General features: G+C 35.0%; 1 protein-coding gene across 2 annotated transcripts in view; it reads right to left on the bottom strand.

The window, feature by feature from the left end:
• Positions 1 to 21,424, bottom strand: part of tep1 (telomerase-associated protein 1) — a 48,803-nt gene that overhangs the window by 6,745 nt on the left and 20,634 nt on the right. For both annotated transcript variants that reach the window (XM_087241153.1, XM_087241154.1), the window contains exons 19-52: positions 20,092 to 20,383; positions 19,529 to 19,650; positions 19,267 to 19,380; positions 19,069 to 19,186; positions 18,200 to 18,385; positions 17,539 to 17,723; positions 17,326 to 17,467; positions 17,052 to 17,231; positions 16,157 to 16,249; positions 15,940 to 16,072; positions 15,261 to 15,420; positions 15,040 to 15,173; positions 13,786 to 13,874; positions 13,575 to 13,689; positions 13,458 to 13,493; positions 13,095 to 13,302; positions 11,478 to 11,598; positions 10,298 to 10,422; positions 10,109 to 10,208; positions 9,872 to 10,027; positions 8,037 to 8,249; positions 7,874 to 7,930; positions 7,150 to 7,273; positions 6,759 to 6,980; positions 5,535 to 5,692; positions 5,337 to 5,444; positions 5,142 to 5,246; positions 4,905 to 5,034; positions 4,495 to 4,580; positions 2,988 to 3,123; positions 2,741 to 2,871; positions 2,522 to 2,643; positions 1,084 to 1,221; positions 897 to 996 (exon numbers count right to left, since the gene is read on the bottom strand). In XM_087241153.1, the coding sequence (XP_087097279.1) occupies positions 897 to 996; positions 1,084 to 1,221; positions 2,522 to 2,643; positions 2,741 to 2,871; positions 2,988 to 3,123; positions 4,495 to 4,580; positions 4,905 to 5,034; positions 5,142 to 5,246; positions 5,337 to 5,444; positions 5,535 to 5,692; positions 6,759 to 6,980; positions 7,150 to 7,273; positions 7,874 to 7,930; positions 8,037 to 8,249; positions 9,872 to 10,027; positions 10,109 to 10,208; positions 10,298 to 10,422; positions 11,478 to 11,598; positions 13,095 to 13,302; positions 13,458 to 13,493; positions 13,575 to 13,689; positions 13,786 to 13,874; positions 15,040 to 15,173; positions 15,261 to 15,420; positions 15,940 to 16,072; positions 16,157 to 16,249; positions 17,052 to 17,231; positions 17,326 to 17,467; positions 17,539 to 17,723; positions 18,200 to 18,385; positions 19,069 to 19,186; positions 19,267 to 19,380; positions 19,529 to 19,650; positions 20,092 to 20,383 (4,639 nt within the window). The remainder of the gene's footprint in view (positions 1 to 896; positions 997 to 1,083; positions 1,222 to 2,521; positions 2,644 to 2,740; positions 2,872 to 2,987; positions 3,124 to 4,494; positions 4,581 to 4,904; positions 5,035 to 5,141; positions 5,247 to 5,336; positions 5,445 to 5,534; positions 5,693 to 6,758; positions 6,981 to 7,149; positions 7,274 to 7,873; positions 7,931 to 8,036; positions 8,250 to 9,871; positions 10,028 to 10,108; positions 10,209 to 10,297; positions 10,423 to 11,477; positions 11,599 to 13,094; positions 13,303 to 13,457; positions 13,494 to 13,574; positions 13,690 to 13,785; positions 13,875 to 15,039; positions 15,174 to 15,260; positions 15,421 to 15,939; positions 16,073 to 16,156; positions 16,250 to 17,051; positions 17,232 to 17,325; positions 17,468 to 17,538; positions 17,724 to 18,199; positions 18,386 to 19,068; positions 19,187 to 19,266; positions 19,381 to 19,528; positions 19,651 to 20,091; positions 20,384 to 21,424) is intronic.

The following is a 21,424-nucleotide window of genomic DNA, read 5'->3' as shown; positions in this document are numbered from 1 at the left end:
CAGAAATGAACTGACTCAGATGAGCGTTCGAACTGAAATGTCAGAAAACATGCAATAAGCTACCATAAAAGGCGTGAATTCGAAACAATTTTGTAACCTTAAAGGGCTTCACACTATTAAAAAAAAAAAAGATTTATTGTTGCACAAACGTGTGAGCATTTTAGTGACTTTTCCACATGCAACATTTCGTAATGTAGACAGACCGTTAATGTCGATACCACATGTATTGTTTATGAACTACAGTGCCACCGCCAGTATTTTGGAGCCATAGTATAACGATACCGTGCTACTCTATAATCATATACTTATGAAAAATGTTTTGATGAATATTTGTATGTATAGTTTAATACTATTATTATATAGACACGTATTTTCTAATATTTTCAGATTTTTTTAAATCTAGTTCTGGTAAAGCACTTGCTGACAACTTAAATATTTCCTTCACCATGAGAAAGGATTTTTAGTTGATATGTAAAGCTGAATTGTTTACTCACACAGCAAACATTTTAAAAAGAGCTTAAAAGAATGTATGGGATCTGCTTGAATGAAGCTATGTGTAAGAGGATGTAAGATAATCATCATAGTGTCGTTTTTACACATTCAGAAAAACTTCCACCAGCATGACATGTTATGATGTAGCGGTTAGTTTCTCTCTGACGTTATTGCCTGCACTGCCTTTTATAATATGGACCTGCTGGATACTCACCTAGAAATTTACACATGCAATTAATTAGCCGATTTCAGCCCTTGTTGCATCTCTAACAATTTCAGCTAAAAATCTTCTTTAATGTTCTACTGATTAAAAAAAGGTTGGTTTGTCTGAGAGTAAGTTAATAGCAAAGCTTGTGTAAACAATGCCTTTAAGATCACATGATACATATGGATGATAAACTTACAACAAGACCAATGTACAGCTGGCTCTGTTTCTGCCCCAACAGCCAAAAGCTCTTGCTGTCATTCACCATTAGACCCATAGGACGCACCTTATCTGTCCAGCTAAAACAAAACAAAAGTACTCTAAAATACTGTAGATTACTGTACAAAACACTAAACATGTATATATAAAAAGTGGAGTTTATTTACCTAAAATACTGTTTGGTTTGTGAGGCAGTGGAGAACACATCAAGGATTTGTCCACTCATACATGCTCCAAACAAACCCGAACAGTAGAGCAAAAAGCTTGCTGGAGAGTCCAATTTGTATGAAGACACTTTATCAAGCCTGGATGAAAAAAACAGAAATGGACATAAATTATTTATATACTGCTATCAGCAAGTGTCAGTTTTAGTTCCTACAATAAATGTCAGATATCAAAAAATAGCTATTATTTTTTCAATTATGCACTTGTTTTACACAATTACATTTACATTTAGTCATTTAGCAGACGCTTTTATCCAAAGCGACTTACATTTGAGGACAAGGAAGCAATTTACACAACTATATAAAACATAATTTTCTAAATTAAAATGATTGTTTTTTGTTTTTTAAATAAATATATGTATTTTAAAGGTGGCATATAATCACAGTCTGCATACACCTAGGCATAGGTGTATATTAAGAGTTCAGTACATGGAAAAACATACAGTTTGCCTCAATAATGTGAAACTCTGCCACTGCCAGCTAAACTATATAAATGATCATTCAAAATATGGCTGAGCTTCTGATTCTGGGGGTATTTTCTAGGGAAATAATTGGCATATAAAACCATTTCTGGAAAAAAAGTTTTAACTTTTTAAAGGTTTTACTTATTATGTAGATACCAGAAAACAATTTAACTTTTTGTATCAATCCAACACTGACCTTATTCATCTCGTCCAAGCGGGCAAATCCATTAGAATCTTTTTGGTTTGAGACTTTCGGTCTCCTTCACTTACATTGATTTTTAGATGTAAAAACAGCTTGCTACTCTGCTTCATGTAGAAAACTGATATTTTCTTAGTACATTATTAAACATTTTAGGTCATTATTCATAAACACACTGTGTAGAGCAAGTAGTTTGACCGTATTCTGTCGTTTATTATTCCTAGTCATTTCTTCCATAGGCAGCTGAATCGGACGTTCTAAAACAAACCCAAAAACGAGTGCACTTCAACATTGCAGAATAAGACCAGTATGGTACCTAAAATATCTCCCTTTTATCAGTGATTAAAAAGATTATAATTACTAAAAAAATATATTATTTTGAGATTGAATAAAAATTACATTTATTTATATTAATTAAAGATAATAACATTTTAATAAATGCAATAATTAGCATTATTATACATTTTCCGATTATAACATTTTGCTTTAAGTTATCTAATCCAAGATCACAGCAAATATAATTATGAAATAAGCAAAAGGCCAAACAAAAATGTACAATGTTATAATCAGTGTTTTCTCAATGCTTTTACCTCTATTAATTTTGATTACAACATAAAAATAACATGAATGACATGTCCTTTGTTTAAAATTGCATATTTCTACTGGAGGAAAAAACATGAAGTAAAATATGACAATGAAGAGGGTTGAAAGTCAGTACCCCACAATGCAATTCTTAGCATCCCGCTCCAATTTCCATACACAAACAGAGTGGTCGCTGCAACCCACAGCCAACTCATCATTCGGCATGACAGCAAATGAAGATATGCTGGCATCACTGACCTTAATGAAACACACACAGAGCCGTCAGTCACACATTTCCAAGAAAAAGAGGGTGAAGAACAATTCACACAATTTGACAAATAAGTCAATTTCCAACCTTCTTCCAGAAAACCATTGAGTTCTTATGCCATATTTCCAGTCTGCCAGTCTCATAACCACACACCATGAGGTCATCAGTACCCAGGAAACACAAAGCTCTGACACCACCCTTCTGCCAGTGAGGAGTTTCTGAGGATGATTTAATATCAGAAAGTCATTACTACCAATCAAATGCTATATTTTGATAGACTAGTTCATTAAAGTATTTTGACGGTTTAGTTTAGTGTTGTATCATTGTGTTTTACCCATTTCGGAGGTGACACTCCACAATCTGAGGGATCGATCCACAGACACGGTGAGGAACTCTGGGATTTCAGTCCCTTTGCAAACTAAAGCTTGGATCTCAGCATCATGACCATGCAGAGTATTATGATGATGTACCTGCGAAAACAATTTTAGAGTAAATCAGGGAGCACAAATAAATAAGACTTGTCTGATAAAGATAGATTGAGCATTACTTTCATAGAACAAACAGCTGATATTCAAAATAAATTGAAAATACAACATTTTACATTCTAAAAGTGATAAAAGCTATCACTACATATGTACAGTATAAAAATCGATAGCCATTTTGAAAACTAACATGCTTTTTATTAGCAAAACACATATTTTACATAAAATGATTATTAAACTTGTTTTTTTTTTTTTTAAGATTAACTTTACTGATCTTTTAATGACTGGACAGAACCAAAAAAACAAACTATTTCATTCTCCTCAAATACTGGTTCCATATGGATAAAATGCCATACAATTTTGAACACAGTAACATTCTTCTGTTTGGATGGAGCCTAAATCTAGGCAAAAAAAAAATATCAGTATTGGCCAAAAAAAAAAAAGCTTTTTTATGTCATATAATATCATTGTTGGCTAAATATATTGAAGCCTTCAGATGTGTGCTACTGGCCATGAAGGATTTCTTTGGTGCATTATGACACATTGCACATTAGACATTTTTTGCTACAGGAAAGACATCAGCAGTGTCAGAAATCCATACTGATATTCATACTTTAACATACAGTGCTCACCATATACAAGCACACCCCCCACAAATCTCTTATTTAAATTAATATTTTCTATAGTATGCTTTACAATATTGTATTTGTGCATATACTTTAGTTTAGTCAGTACTGAAGCCAAATCTGGAGCTCATCTAACAAAATAGTTTACAATAATGGTTAAAATTAGTAGGCCAAATTTATATGTTATAGAAAAATATTAAATAACATTTTCAAAAATAGCCAAAATAATAAGAAACAAAAATATATATACAATTTTGTTAAAATATTTTCGTTTGTATTTTTTTGCAGTAATTTGCTTAAATTTAATTGTATTATCTGTCCATTTTTTAAGATTTTTTGTGACTAAAAATATTATTTTAATAAATATATCTGTTTAATAAATCTGTTTTGTTTAAATGCAAAATTGTTCAAACGGGGTGTACCCATTTATGCTGAGCACTGTAAGTATAAATGTATGCTAATATATTTAATTAGTTAATGTTGGATTTTCAATCATCAAATAATGATCAACACAATACTGATATATTATGCATTCATAAAATGAATCTAAAAACTACCAAATGTATTGGATTAGCAATTTTATTCTTTCATTCATTTTCTTTTTGGCTTAGTCCATTTACCTTACGCACTACCTACTGCGCCACTGTGTCGCCCGGATTTGCAATTTATTTAAATAAAATATTTAATCTTTTGATTAAAAAAACACACATTTACAAAAGTAAGAGTTGGTTACCTGCAGTGGGTGCCAGAGTTTAACAGTTCCATCTTCTGATGCTGAAGCTACCAGTAAGTCTTCTGCTTTAACATGATCTCCAAAATCTGTATGCAAAAGAATTGTTTTCCTTATAAATAGTTTTTCTATGTAAACTAAATAAATAATCTCGATACTAAGCAGCTGTTTAAATGCAGTAAGGCAGTAAAGTAAAGTAAGTAAAGTAAGTGCAGTAAATAAATTCAATTCATTTATTAAGGCCTAATGCTAAAACAGTACAAGTCCACCGGGTGGAACTATAAATTTGTCAAACTCTTGTTCATTAATCATTGGTTTGGTACTGTATACTTTGACATTTTTTTCCAGACATAAATGTCTACGAGATGGGATGAAACGTGAAAAAAAAAGTACACCGCCTTTAGTCACTGTACCTGACTGAGAAACTACAGAGCAGTGATGGAGACGTGACTTGTGGGCCTGAATACTAGTGACTTCTACACCCGATTCCCATTTCCAAACCATCAGCCGTCCATCTGCAGAGCCTGCCATTACATGATCCTCCTATAGATATCAAAAAAGTACATAAATATCATAACAGGTTCCACTTTTTGTTAGTCTTTATAAAATGTCTTCCATTTTGATCCTGCTTTAAGGTGCCCAATGCGTACCCAGCAGCACAGTGTGCTCAAAGATGAACTAGTCAGGATCTCTCTCAGTAAATTTCCAGTCTGGATATCCCAGATCCGCAGTTTACAGTCACTGGAGCAGCTGAGCTAAGGTGAGAGAGGATTGAGATTCAGTTACAGAAACACAGTCAGGTGTTGGTTAAATGCACTTACTGCACTTTTCATTGGTTTCCTCACCACAGCAGATGAAGTCCAGGCACATCCTGTAATCCAGTCTCCATGGCAGGGGGAAATGGTCTGGGAAAGAGCAGGAGAAGAGGAGTCTACCTTCCATATCATCAAAGCCTGTTGGAAGACACTGGGTTAAAACTGGGTTTGGGTTTGAAGGCATTTTTTTGTTTTCTTTCAGTAACAAATGGAGTAAAGCTGAAGTACCTGATCTTTCCCTCCTGACAGCAACTGTTTGCCATTAGGGCTGAAGGAAAGGCATGTGACTCCACCATTGTGACCTCTCAGAATAAACGGCGCAGCAAGATCAGTCCAAGTCTTAGACGTCAAGTCACTTTTCAGCCACAGAGCAATGGTGAAATTGTCTAAAAACAAAATTATGTTTTTAAATAAATAAAAATATGTATTTCTGAATAAATAGAATATAATATAGAATATAATATTAACATAATAAAACAAAACACAAAGCCAAATAAAAGTAATAAAAGTAAAACAAAACCTCTACCTAAAATCAACTCTTTGAAAAATGGCTAAAAAAAAAAAAAAAAATCAATCCAACACAGTTTTCAATATGAATGCAGCTTTTCATTCTGAGATTCAATATAATATATGGTGTTAATAAACTTTTAGGATTTTTAAGCAGTCACCAAAATCAGTTTGATGACAGTATAGATAATCTAAACAAAAAAAAAAAAAACTAAAGTTGATATGAGTACTAGACATGGGACGATAACCGTTTTCAAGGTAAATATTGGTTTAAAAAGTCAAGGTTTTAAAACTGCCAAAATGTTCTGTGATACCGTTCCTAAGGTAAAAAAACTTTTTTTGTTTTATCAGGGTGTCCGCAAGGTTTTAAAAAGTCTTAAAATGTCTCAAAATTTCAAAAACTAAGTTTAAGCCCAATCTGTAAAACCAACTTTTAATTATAATGGGGCAAGTAAAAAAAATCCACTGGATATTACTGAAAATTATTAGCTTTTTGCCATGTGAAAGTCTGAAATTTCATTCATAATTGTCTAAAGAAGGTCTTAAGAATTCTTTAATTTGATGTGATTAAACCTGCCGATAGCCCTGTTTTTACCCAGACATTTAAAAATAATATATTATAGAGCAGTGACATCATGAAACCGTGAAATTTTTATCCTAAGTTATCATACCGTCAGAATCTTATACTGGCCCATTTTCTCCCTTAACAGTAAATCCTTTAAACTGAATGGTATTCAGAACATTAAAGGCATGTAATATCTAAGAATAATAAAATATAATAGCATTAAATATAAGCTTGACATATATAAAAAATAGTTAAAGTGAAACTGAAATCTGCTTGACTTGCTCAAATAAGTATATATAAGTATAAGTTATGTTTCCGTTCATGACTTGGATTCCTGATAATGCAGAATGTAAAATTTAACAAGTTTTCTGTCCACTCACCAGACGCAGATGCCACATAAGAGGAGTTTTGCGCCAGGGCGAGAATAGCTCCCTTCTGCACCCCAAAAGATGCTCCAAGTACAAGGCTTTCTCCTCGCCTTTCCCAGATCCTGAGCCGGTGGTCCATGCCTCCAGAGAGCAGCAGCTCTGATCCTCCTTCATCCATCCACATGAGGCAGAGCACAGACACCTGTAGCCCCTCATTGGCCCACACCTTCTCTCCTGCAGCACAAAAACACTTCAGCATCAGTTCAGCTTACACACAACACTGTCCATCACTGTTGGACAGTGGACATCACAGTGGACTCATTTGTTATTATTATGTTGCTGCTTTTGAGAGCATGATCCTTAAGTATTACTTAAAGCAATATGTTTGTAAATGTTTATGCACCTGAGTTTAAATTGAACATTTTGATACCATCACCATGGTAACCCACAGCTGCACAGCCATTGGACACAGCCACACACAGCGCAGCAGATTCATCTTCATTTCCACGTCTGGTGGGCTTTTGCTGCTGCAATGTCATTAAATAATGATTCATTAATTTCATCCTTAATAATAAAACATACTTTAAATGGAAATACTAGTGCTTGCAACTTGGTAAAACAATGATGCTGATGTTTGTGGAAGGCGTAAGCTTTGATTTAGCAAAAATGAAACACACGAGAGCAACTTGTACAGGATAATTCAAAACTTGATTATTTGAATTTCAAATAATGTGAAACTTTTAAACATTTAGTATAAAAGAAGTTCTTTGTCATTAGAGCAGACCCTCTCGCTTGGTTAGCGATAGAACAAAGTGCTTTCCATTCTTCTCTTTCTGCTTTAGTCTTTTTAGCATCTCTCCTTAACAAAGAGATTCGTAAAAGTAATTTCATTCCTAATAACTCTATCAAAATATGGTATCGAATTAAAAAATTAAACAAGCCACCAAATACCTCCCCACTTACTCCTATTTGTTGGACATTAAGTTGGAGCAGAAATTATTATTGGCAGTTTTTGCGTCAAGTTAACTCAGGTTTATAAATTGCAGAATGTATTGCTGCTTAATTATATTCATAGAGATTATACAGTATTACATAGAAGCAGCGACTCGTATGTAAAAACAAAGTACCCTTTCTTCCCCCAGTACAGCAACAGATCGCCCAAGACCAGCAGACCATACATTTACCTAGAGAAGAAAAACAAACTTAATCACATCTTCAGGATGGCCGTTTGAGTGTATACCTATAGTAGAATCTGACTAAAAATAAAGACCGTAAGATCATACTCCTCACCACACTGTCCTGCCCAGCACTCAGTAAAAAGTTTCCCCCCTGCAGGAAGTTTAGGGACTGCGTGGAGCCGCGGTGAGCATGAAAACTGCCCACACAAGCAGCGGCTGCAACTGACCAAAGGCGCACTTCTCCAGACAGACAGCCGGAGCATAGTATGGAGGAGCTGTGGGAGAACGACAGACTCCGCACTGAACTCTCATGACCCTGTAGAGTCTGAACACCAGAAAGAGGAGAAACTACATTATAAGTTAAAGACATCAGGCAAAGTGACATACATTACATACATTTTTATTGGTAAATGGTTTTAGATCAATGTTAACACTTTATTTTAAGTTGCGATTCTTCCTATTAGCAAACCATTACAGTTTTTCTTGTTTGCCTTGATGCAGCCGTCAACTGAAATTCCACATTTTCAAAACAGTTAACACAAAGGCCTAAACAGCGGCACTCATGGTCAAAATGAAACATTATGCTTGCAAAATGCACATACCATGTCAAAACATTTAAAATATGCAACAAAAGCTAGTTTCACCTTCAAACAACAACTTGCAAACAAGTATATGAGCTCTTTCAATTAATCATTAGACAATGGACAACAAAAAACAAAATACAGAACTCAGTGTGAATTCTATTTGGGCTGTCAAATTTGCCTTTTTGTATAGAATTGGATCCAGAATAAGAAATGCTTTGATTAAGCTTATAATGAATTCATGACATTTTTCAAACTGTGGGTGAAAACTGAAATAACGTAAAAAAAAATAATAATAAAAAAAAATAATAATATATATATATATATATATATATATATATATATATATATATATATATATTTTTTTTTTTTTTTTTTTTTTAAAGCAGAAAAAAGAAAAAAGTAATAAAATACTTTAAATATTAGAGAAAACACATGTAAACCAATATACAGTCAAATCTATTAGGAGTATAGGCCATTATTGACCTCCTCCATCCACTCTGGCACGGAACAACACAGACATTCCACCGTTTTTAATCTATGCAGACTGATTGCTAAGTGAAGATTTGTGTGAAGGAGTGTCAAACCGGTGCTTCAGTGAATTCATACTGATCTTGGTAGTTTCTAATGGTTAGGAATAGACAGTTTCTGTTTGGTTACCATAGTTAAAACAATGAAGTTTGGACTGCTTGAATGACATCTGTGTTAACTGTTTTGAAAAATGGTTGGGAAAATGTGTCAACCCAATGAGAAAGGGTTTACACATTTGCAAGACCGGTCTTCTGCTCTGCTGGGATAGTGATAATGAAAATGAAGAGGAACCTAGTTTAGTTAACCAGGTCAAAGCAAACAAGAAAAACTGTAAATAAGACTATTAGCTCAATAAACTAAATATCAATCACTAGTTAATAAGGTAGAATATGGGTTTAGGTTTTGGTAGAATTTGGAACATAAATAATCATAATAATAGGCAGGTAGTCAGCCAGTAGTTAATAGTGTGCATTGTGACTTTGAAGTGTTATTGGATCAATAATCAATAATAATTTCAACATTGTTGATAAGATTCATAATTAATAATATAATAATAAAAAAACAACAACAACTGATAATAATAAAACAGCAAATCTGCATATTATAATAATTCCTAAAGCATTGTGTGACACTGAAAATTGGAGAAATTATGCTAAAAATTCAATTTTAAATCACTGGAATTAATTACATTTTAAAATACTAGCAGCTATTTTAAACTGTAAATATAATTCAGCAGTAATTTTGACATATTTTCGGATTAAATAAATACATACTTTTAAAAACAGAAAAAAAGACCACAAAATTTAATCTGGTAATGTTTGGAGTCATTCCTCACCGCAACTTTTTTCTGTTCAAGCCAGTTCCACAAACAAACTGCTCCATCCCAGCAGCCCACAGCCAGTAGCTGACCCTCCAGGTCAAACTTTACACAGTTCAGAGGACAGGGATTCTCCAGACAGGCCACTTCTGTGTTCTTCTGCGCTGAAAACACCTGAGGACAGACACACAAACAATAAACATTTCAGAACAGCACACCACCACCACATGAAACTTAAAATAAAACAACTTTTACCTTCAAGTTCAGGTCTAATGAGACAGTAGCAAAGAGTCTTCTGTCTGGACTGACATCACATCCTGTGATCTTGTTGGAGTGGGCGTTTATGTGGGCAATTCTTAAAAGGATGAAAATGTTTTCACAGGTGAGTCATATAAAGTTTTTTCATTTCTAATAGAAATTGAGTGAGTAAACAACATTTTTTACCTGCAACTGCTGGCAATATCCCACACCTCCACCTCCCCATTAAATGAGGTCATTGCCAGATTCTCCTCACCAAGGAAGATACACCCAGAGATGCCATCCCCACTGATCAACAATGACTTCACTTCCTATGAACAAGTGGATGATGAGTAAATGAAGACATTCAAGTATATTTTGTTTCTATTAAGAATGTCAATGTTTGCTTTTTTCCAACATACTAAAGCACAGATCTCCAAACTAGGACTCGAGGGCCAATGTGGCCCATGGTAAACTTTAATTTAGACCATCCCATCTGTGAATGGTTTAGGGCAGTTTTTTACAACCACAATACTGGAGGGTTACAAGCTCTACACATTTTTATGTCCATAACCAAACACACTTGATTTAGATCACAGCTCATTAGCAGAGACTGAAAGACCTGTAAAGGGAGCGACATCCAAAACATGCAGTGTTGGTGGTCTTCCAGGAACATAGTTGAGAAACAGTGGTTTAGAGATTGTAATTTTAAACATATTGTAAACTTTTATTTGTTTATTTTATTGTTAAGGACCAAAAAATCTATCTGAAATTAAATGTTTAAATTTAAATGGTGTAAATAAACCAGATTTAATTGAATATGTATTTACGACAGACAGAGGACAATGCAGAGACTTTGGTGAGTGAATCAAGGCGAGGGCAGATTCTGCTTGACTGGTGTATTCAGTATTAAACTCCACTGTGTTATAAATGTGATTGTTTGTACTTTTATAGTTATAATTTAAAAAGTTATACTGCATTTGTTAATACGATTCAAAGTAATGTTTTCTATATATTATGTAATATTATTAAAAAATTAAATGAATTAGAAAAATTCCTATGGCAACTTTAATGTAAATTATTTTGATAGATACAGTATATTTATATCTTGGGCCCAGGGCTATCAATGATATTTGGTTTTTGGCCCCTCATACGAAAAAGTTTGTGCATCCCCTTTCTAAAGAATATCTTGTTTCAGAAAAAAGAAAAGCTGGAAAAAAAAACATTGAGTGTGAGTAAATGGTAAGGAAACATTCCGTTTTGATTGAAAAACAGTAGTGCATTTCCAAATAGTTTTGTTTTCCATGTTACCGTTCACATCTGCTAATCTAATTGAGACCCTTTAAAAAGTCTTCATTATTTTTTTTTTTCATGTTTAAATGGTTACCTGTCCGGTTTCTGTATGCAGAAGGTGAAGTGCTCCCTCTCCCGTTCCCACTGCAATGGTTTTCCCCCCAGGACTGACCACCACACAACTCGGCTCAGAATGGAAGGTGGAAACCAGCTCACTGAGGAGAATCAACAATATTGTATTGCATTCAAATACCAAGATAAACATCTTTCAAACTGGGAGTGGGGGTGGGGGGGTTGACCCTATAGATGTTTGGGGGGTCAGCCCTTTGAAACTGAGAAAAAGTTTACTCTGATCTGTATTTTAATGAATAATGTTAATAATTTAAACAATAGATATCCATTTGACCACCCCTATAACGGTTCATCTCAATGTGAATGCAGAATTGCACCAATCAGTCTATGTGAGGAAAAAGTCATTCAACAGTCTGAAACCGGCATATTCAGAGCACCGATAGACATTGTAAGAGGTCACAAGACTGATTTCTCATAAAATAGTTGTTTGGTTATACATAAAGCCTAAAAGTAAAGTTAAATAAGAGGCATAGTTTTTATAGTTAGACCTAAAGTAAACCGAGATACCTAAGCAGCTCAGAATACACTAAAAAGTCTATCCAACATAACACAGAAAACTTAAATACATTAATCTTTTTATAATTCATTATAATTCATTCATTTATTAATAAGTTAGATGTAATTTCAATAAATAAATACATTTGTTTCATTTCTTTTGTGTCATGTATTACACAAACCCCGACAAAGTTATCGACAAAGTTTAACCCTAATAGTGTGAAAGACTTTCATTTGGATGGGTTTTTAAGATCTGAGACTAGGATATTAAATGGGTTTAAAGCAAGATATTCTAAAGTATATAGATTTATGGGTGTGCTTTGGGCATAACGTGCATTAAACTAATCAGACTCTCGTCTTCCATTCCATTTATGAGTCAGTTGCGTCATGCAATGGAACATTTGCTATTTACATGGCGGACTCTGTAAGAGGAATGCTTCACTAGCGAGAAAACAGTTAAACACACCATTTGCACGAGGTTAAAGAACGAGCCTCCTTCATTTGTTCCTTCATTATTGTCATGAATGAACTAAAAAAAAGCCCCTAAGATAAGGCATGGAGGTAGTGGTTTTTATATTTATGTAGAAAATTATAATTTTTGTAACATTTTAATCCTTTTTTTTTCATATGTAAAGATATTTGTGTATTGCTGTACATCCTGTGTGTATTAAGCAATGTGTAGGCATTTTGGACCAGCAGCTAATGTGCTCTGCACTGGACCTTAGACCTGCTTTTAGTTGCAAATTGTTTATTATGCTTTTTACAGATATACGCTCCTATAAACAAAATCCTAGTCAATGTAAAACTATGAATTCTTTCAAAGTAGAGTTGTTTAGGTCATCTTTTGTGAAATTATATTGATATCGCAGTATATAAATCGAATATTTAAAACAAAATATCATAATGTCAGTTTTTTCAAATATCGTATTTAAATAAGCAAATTTGTCACCACTTTAAACATCATGAATAGCTTTTATTAGAGAACTAAATAAAAGTATTTTATACAAGTCCTAATTATCTAGACTTAAAATTTAACTTAAACTTGCAATATGAGAATAAGAATATCAAAGCTCAGTATTTTTACCTAACTTCTTTGTGTGCTGCATCTGTGTAGTTTAGCCATTTTACAGCTTGCACGCTTGCATTTCTTGTCATGTTTTCAGCCCACAAATGCGCAGAGCTGTCACATGATTCATTAAGAGCCGTTTGTACAAAGAGAGCCGGCCACTGTGAGAGGAGAAGACTGTGGCGCTGCAGAAAATTCAGACAGTCTTCAAAATCCTTCCTATTAACTGAAACAAAAGTACATATGCAAATTGATATTATTATTTATCACACAAGCATAAAGCTGCATTATATTGTTTGATCATAAATCTGCTTTGTGTGCCTTTTAATGTCAGCATACTTGGTGATTCATAAACCTAAATAAAATGTAATTATAAAATACCTGTTTTGGAGTGCAGCTGAGTCTTATATTTTTGTGCTGCATGAATAAAAAGAAAACAATCAATATCTGAACATGTGATCTAAGAATGAATGCACTAATGCTTTAAGGCTGTCTCACAGAATAAACTGTAGGTCTCCAGGAGTTGGTGAAGAAGTCCATGCCTCACATTAGCATAGAGGAAGTAGAAACTGGACAGCAGAAAACATAAAGGCTGCCACTGATGACTGTTCAGCTGAGCAGAGAGAAAGGGAGAGAACAGACATCTCTTATAACCTCATATAAACACTAAAGCTGAAAGGTTTAAAGAAGAGAGCAGGATGGCACTGACCAGATGAGCACAGAGATGGGAAAGACCATCAGCATCAGACTGAAGAAACGTGTCTTTCCCCTGAGGATCAGACTGAACCCAAAGATGAGCTGGGGAAAAAGTTAGATAGAGTAGAAATGAATATATAATACCACTGAAAGATGCACAGAAAGGTTATAATTATTTTATTTTAAGACTACTTTAATAAATGTCATATTTTAATATATTTAATAATGTATTTTCCCAAAACAATTTAATTTTTCCCAATTTCTTTCAGTATTCTTTGATGAACAAAGTTCATCGAACAGTTTTTATTTAAAATAAAATAAAATAAAAATATAAGTCTTTAATGTCAGTTTTGGTAAATTGAAACCATAAGTACTGAATTTTTATTACAAAATTTTGGGAAGATATTAGGGATGCCATGGTTCTCAATATAATATTGAACCATTTGGTACAACCTCCACGTTTCAATACGCGCTTGTGATTTTGCCAGTAAGTATACTGCCATTAAAAAAAAAAAACTGTGTGCAAGCACTGTTTTACACATATAACCATGATGACTACACATCTGCAGCGCCATCACCCAGCAATATCACTGTCTAAAGGCAGGATAGCAGAGAAGGTAATAAAGTCCTCCAAATAGCAACAGTCCCTCGCTGAATCTTTCATGCAAACATACCCAACTGGTTCCGAGACCCACATAAAAAAACAAAGGCAGTGCGGGTGTTTATTACTAAAGATTTGCAGCCGTTTTCAGTGATTGGAGATGTGGGCTTTTGTCATTTTATAAAAGCACTTGATCCGCGTTACAGACTACAGTCTCGCACTTTTTCAGCACAGAGATAATTAGGATGTTTTATGTTTACTTTAGTATAAATATGTTTATTTGAAATGGCCAATTTATCTTTATTAACTTCACATGTATGTTTATTTTCAAAATGTAGGATTTTATGTGTTCCCCAGTTTGTACATGGGCTATCAGCAGCTGTGAGATTTCAGTGTTAATTTTTTTATACAATACACTCGGAACTACGGTACTCTTCTTGGCTTTTAAGTAAAACAAAATGAGTATTGCAATAAATCGTTTTTATTTTTTTTCTTACTGTCCCTATTGCCTATAGAATAAAAAAAACAAAAAAAAAACAACAACTGTCAAGCCATGTATTGAACCGTGGCCTAACTGTATTTTTGCATCCCTAGTAGATGTACAATAAAAGTAATTAATGTCATAAAATATACTATTCACAGTGATTCATATGTCTATTTTTCTACCTGCAATGATCAGATGACTTCTGTTTCTGCTCTCCTCGGTGGACAGGTACAGATGTTCAAAGGCTGATTTCACCTCTGGATGGGTCAAAATCAAGAGGTCATCAGAACCCTGACCGAGGGACTGACCAAGCAGGCTGCATTACAAAAAAAATAAATGAACAAATCAATTCTCGCCGAAAGTGTTTATTACTTCTTTTGTCAAAATATTTCATGTGTTGTACCTGTGCAAAGTTCGGACCAGCTGAGAGAATGTTGCCATGGGAACACGACTCTCTACATGCCTTGCTGTGTGCAGAGTTTCCTGCCATGTGACCAGTCCACCTCTGGAGTTTAAGTCATTGCACATGTTCAGGATGGTGTAAAGACTACTCTCCCGCAGCCCTGTCCAACACACAGACCAGTGATGAGACATAACTATCAATATGTGCAATTACAAACAAATAAAAAAAACAGTGATACATGCAAACACTGCTAAATAGAGAATACATTTAAAATAAAGAAGTCAAATTACATATAATATACAACAAAACCAATATTAAAACCTTATTAACCATCATTACACCATATATCTGTTACTTTTGGCAAACTCCTCATTTTAAATGCTTCACTTTTGTAGACAAGACACCTATACACTTTTCTCATCACAACCTGGTTAAAGTTTGGTGAATGTTAAATGTTCAAATGCATAAACTGAGTTATCCCAAGTTACTTACTAATAAATAAAAATAAAAAAATCACATTTTCATATGATCGTATTGTAGTTGTTGGGGTTTGATAATTATGCTAAACCATGTTATGTTTTGTTAGGGTTAGGATTCTGTAATTATGGCAAATGTATGGCACTGGCTCTCATTAAAGCACACTGAACTGAAGTCAACAATAAATGCAAATGTCTTGTACCTGTGGAGCTGATAGCAAGAGCAGCTAACGCCCATCCGAGTCCAGCTCTGCAATATTCACTCTCCAGCCTCAGCAGACTGTGCTGCACCAGCTCACCGACAGACTGAGGAAGAGACTGCAGGCTCTCCTTCATCTAAACAGAAAATTTAATCATCAATATTGATGATCAACTTCTATTTCTTCAGCGAAATAATCTACTGACATGACCATTATTTACCTTCTCAAAGGAAGCATAATTCCTCAGCTCCTCACAGGCCAAATGAAGGTACAGTGGACTCACTGAGCCTTTCTTCATCAGCAGCGTCTGAAGCTACAGGGCAAAACACAACAGTACATTTACTAGTACTTTTTTTAATTCAGGGTTCCCACTAAGTCAAAATCCCTGAGTTTTTACATGACTTAACTGACAAAAAAACAGTTTTTCCATGATCCATAATGAAAAATATTAATTATATTTACAATTTATACATTCATGATGTCAAACTCTAAAATATGAAATGAACAGGTTTTTTCTAATGCTATTGTAAGGAGATTTTAAAGGTTTTGTTAATTTATATAATTTAGTCATTCATTCATCAAATATGATCCTGTAGACTTGAAGTAAACACTTTCCCTCATTGTTTCTCTCAGTGTTCCCTTTATTCAAATGACAAGGACTAGTAGTGGACCTTGATGTCAACAAAGTAAAAAACTAAGTGTAAATGAGTACATTTTCACAGCAAAACAAAACAAAAAATGCAGTAATATTCCCACAAATTATGATAAAGGTCACTGCAAATTAAGTCATTAGGCTGCAATTATTAAATCTTTTTAAGCATACAAACAACTTACTTAATTGTTTTATGTTCAATCTATTTAAATTTGTAAAAACTATTAAGTTAACTTAATCGATTTGTGTTGGGAAAACATGTAGGAATTGTGTGGAACCCAGCATTTTTTACAGTGACGAACAAATTATATTGATAGATGGGAAGAAAAAATGGACAAAAAAAAACACACAAACTATATATTTGCCTGACTTTCAAAGTCCAGAACTGACCTTTTAAAATTATATGATACTGTGGGAACCCTGTTTATTACTCCAGCAGCCAGACCACACAAGAAAAACTCACCTGGTTATTAAAAGCAGAGTCGCTCAGTTTCTTTCCAAACTCAACAAGCTGCTTCTGCACAATCTCCTTTTTGTCAGGTAAAGATAATTGCCCAAGTGGAAACGACACAGTATTATTCTTCTTGCGAATGGTGTTTTGTAGAGATGATTCTGAAGTAACACTCAGGACCAAACAGACACCCTAAGAGGACAATCAACACAGTGAATGCTCAATAAGGTTCAATTATTTCAACTGCGTTCATTTTACTGCGCATCCATGTGTGTTTCTCTCCTACCTTAGGGATGTGCTGTGGGAGCCATTCCGAAACTTTCTGACCTCGAGCATCATGAATACGGTCTGCCCCGTCAATAAGCAAAGCTAGTGGCTTTTCTTTGCTCTGGTTTTTCAGATTCAGGTGGAACTCTGACAGCAAGTCTCTGTAAAGGATTTATAATAATATGAGCTCACTTGTGATTGCATATGAATGTCATATCAGATTCATCCTTACTTATAAGATGTCTTTGGAGGCAATTCCTCCTCATCTTTTCTCATCCTCAGCCACTGAACAAGACAGCGAAGGAGATACTCAACACTGCAAGCTGATTGGCTAGCATCTGTGGAGTAGGATATGACATCACAAAGAGGAGGTTTCTTGTTTTTGCCAGAGGATTTGAGTGCTTGTGCCAAGGCAGCCTTCATGAAACAGAAGATACAGAAAGACATAAGAGGATCATTGACCTAAAAATACAAATTTGCTGTTAAACGTATCAGGGAATTGAATATTAACACAATAGGTCTGTGAAAGACACTGAAAATGACTTAATACATTAAGTAATACAATTGCAAGTACTAAAAAGGGCAGTTACTGCACAGATATTTTCATTTTAAGGCCTCTATGTATTGCCAGAAACCACAGGTATTAATTTAGCATGATATGCTTTTTCCCTCCTACAACCATGGTTACAACTGACTTGCATTATGTGAATCACCAAGGATAACTTTTCATTTAAAAGTCACATCTAATGTTATAATGGAGGAAAAATAAAATCTAGATCTTGGATGGCTTGGAAATGGAGTAAAAAGAAAGAGTTAACTTTGGGGTAAAAATTTGCATTTAACTTATGATTATGCAAAAGGAAGTTGGTGATTTCGAACAAATGTACAATTACCATGAACACAGTTTTGCCCTCTCCAGGTTTTCCCTCCACCATCAGAGTTCCTCCTTTTTCCTGACATTCTTGAATCTTTTCTTTTGCCATTGAAATAAGCTTTGCCCTGCCGTGAAACTGACGCTGTTGGTTATCCTGATGCACTTCCTGCTCCTTAATCTCTGAAGTCACGTCTTCATCTGTTTCCTAAAGAAAAAAGAAATAATTGAATTCCTGAAAATTATTTCACTAATTTGTCATTTAAACAGTTTAAAGAGGCTGTAAAAAAGGTGTAAACTGTAAAAAATAAATATAATAAATGATTAAAGCCATGATAAAATAGACAGAATGACAATATTTAAGCTTCAACTTATGTATTAAAGTTGACCCATTCACATGTCTCTTTTGCATGTGCAAGTTCATTATTTCTAATGCATGTGTGTAAAATTATAATGAGGAATGACTTGCAGATTGTGTGCAAGTGTCACGACTCAGCATTTAGTTGAACACACCTCAATTTTCAGAATGCCATGAGTGCACCGGGACTCATGGCACTAAAACTAACCAATCAGCTTTGCATATACACATTTCAGTAATAACGGTAGACTAATTTCACACAGAGCACTTAAACACTGCAGTGTTTTTTAATGAAATAAAACTGCTATCAGAGCTGCAGCAATGGTTTGTCATCCTCTACGTAAACAGTTGATGGTCGCAAAGCAATGACAAATGTCAGTAGAGCGTAAGAACAAAGCGTGGTGAAGATGATGACGGAAGTTACATGTCTCTTTCCACATGCTTTTAGACTTGATATGTGAACGGCCTCTTAGTCCCCACATGAAGCAGAGCACAGCAAAACATCTCGTCATTTGTTTTAATAAAAATCTGACCTCTACAAAGAGCTGCTGTACGGCTTCCCAGATATCCTCCAATGCCGCCCTGCCGAATTCCTCCAGGCCTTTCACGTACGGTTTTCCATCCATCACTCCACCCCATTCACAGGGATAACTTAGAAAAGTACAGAGAAGGCCACAATAAACTAACACAATTTCTTCCCTCACTGCACACAACAAATCAAATGTACTCACTTTTCTTTCACTTTAAACTCGCTGCTCTGGATCCAAGTTTTTAGGCTGTTCATTTTTGCTTCAGCTTCTTTAGATTCTGCCACAAAGTCTGTCCTCCATGCCGCTGGCACTGAACTAAACATACAAAATGTAGATGATATGACAGTGTACGTAAACATTACCTCACATCAGCAACACTGTGGCAGTTGTCAGTTGTTTCAAAACTGACTGAGAAAAACTGCAGTCTGACATTGATCAGATAAGTTATCAAATGAATGCATACCGAGCGAGATGAGGTGATCTGAAGTAGAAGAACATGCGGCTTTGAGCAGAGTCTGGATGCAGAGCTTGAAATTGCCGGATCTCCATTTCAGTGATGGACAACCCATCAGACGCAGATTTCAGCTGGCACAGTAAAGCAGGAAATATAGTCAGCGAACTTCAGAACAAGGAGTCCAAACTAATAATGTACTTTATTTTTTGGTTTATTTAGAAGTTTTACAAATGCACCAATACTGAATACTGAAAATCTTGCTGATGACAATATATTTACATTTATGCATTTGTCGAAATTTTATAACAAAATTTTATATTCCTTATACTGCATAAACTGTACATTTTCTTTGTGGCTACGGAATAATGGATACTGAATGATTAATTCCAAAGTCTGTAGATATTTTCAATCAGAAGCTCAGTTACAGTACACATTAGAGTTCATGCTGATTTGTTAAAAAAATAAATAAATAAATAAAAATAAAAACCTTTTTTGACATCTCTTAATCAACTAATCACACTGTTCTGGTCAAATGATAAGTTTAAACCACATAAATGAAGTCACTTATTTACCCAGTTGTATTGAGGCAGATCAGGTAGGATGGGACGAGGTGGCACTAGACCGTATCTCTCTCCCAGAATGCCAAGCAGCAGCTGACTGCGGCACACCTCTGATAGACAGAGCTCCGCAGCACGGTTGGACTCCTCCTCAGTAACACCCCAGCGCAGCTCCAGCTCCTGCAGGTACAGGTAATGTGGCGCTGCTCGCCTCCTGAGCTCTGGAAAGACGCTACGCACCAGAACATCCCGTTCTGCATGCATGTCCCTGAATGTAGACGAGATGAACACTCGCACACCTTTCCATCTAGAAAGAGAGGAAAAAAAACATTATATTTCAGTAGTAAAAATCCAAAATCAAACAAAAAGTGCTCAGGGATAGCTTGAATAATTTTTGGGTGCTCTTTGGGCAAGGGATTCATGAAAATAAACTGAAAGCAGGGCCGGATTAACCAATGGGCCTTATGGGCACAGGCCCAGGGGCCCGTGCGCACTAGGGGCCCCTGCGAGGAGGGAGAAAAAAAAGACAATTTCGGAGTGTCTTTTTTGGCTAATTGCAAAAAGCGCATCTAGTTGGAATAAGCTATTCAGGGTTTACGCCCATCGATGCCTGATTGATAGAGACAAAATGAGTAAAGAGCTGTCATACATAACAGCCGCAGTGGCGCACCTTGTAAGGCGCACACCAGCATTTTTGGACGCGATTAATCATAAACTCGGTTCGAATCCACCATCAGCTGAACTTGTGCTACTTTTTTTTTCTCCCCATTACATATCAGATTGGAAATATATTTATTTTTAACAGGAAAGAAACATTTTTTAAAAATAAAGCAAATGTGATATAAAGTCACAAATGTCTCGTGGGTATTTAATAATGTTTAGTCTTATTATAGGTGCCTCCCTCTCTGCAAAAACTATATTGCTCAGACGACTGTATTTCCTCTGAGCAAAAAAATCGCGATCACATATTAATATTATTATTAGATTTATATTGCCTTTCTTTCTTTAACTAAACAGATGCTGTAATTGGTCAAGCGCGGAAACGTCAGTTTTGTAATAACCCGCACTAAACTGAGCGGACTTTAGTGTAACGTTATATCTGTCATAGATCAAAAATGAGTGGACAAGTGGATTTAGCAAAAGCGAGAGAAAGAGGAGATGAGGCATCTTTATTGAGGCATTTTTCATACACACTGACTTTTAAACAGACCCATGATCAGGAGAATGAGGGTACAGAAGAAGACGTTATGGTAACTTTAAATGATGAGAAGCTAGAATTAACCAGGCGCCGGCGGAGGAGGCTAACGGCAGCGCAGCGCGGACTGAATTCATCGTGTGAGAGACAGAC

Source organism: Danio rerio, chromosome 2 (assembly GCF_052040795.2).
Source record: "Danio rerio strain M-AB ecotype USA chromosome 2, GRCz13ab, whole genome shotgun sequence".
NCBI lineage: Eukaryota > Metazoa > Chordata > Actinopteri > Cypriniformes > Danionidae > Danio > Danio rerio.
The sequence above is the reverse complement of the archived record's forward strand: the minus strand, read 5'-3'. Positions and strand labels throughout refer to the sequence as shown.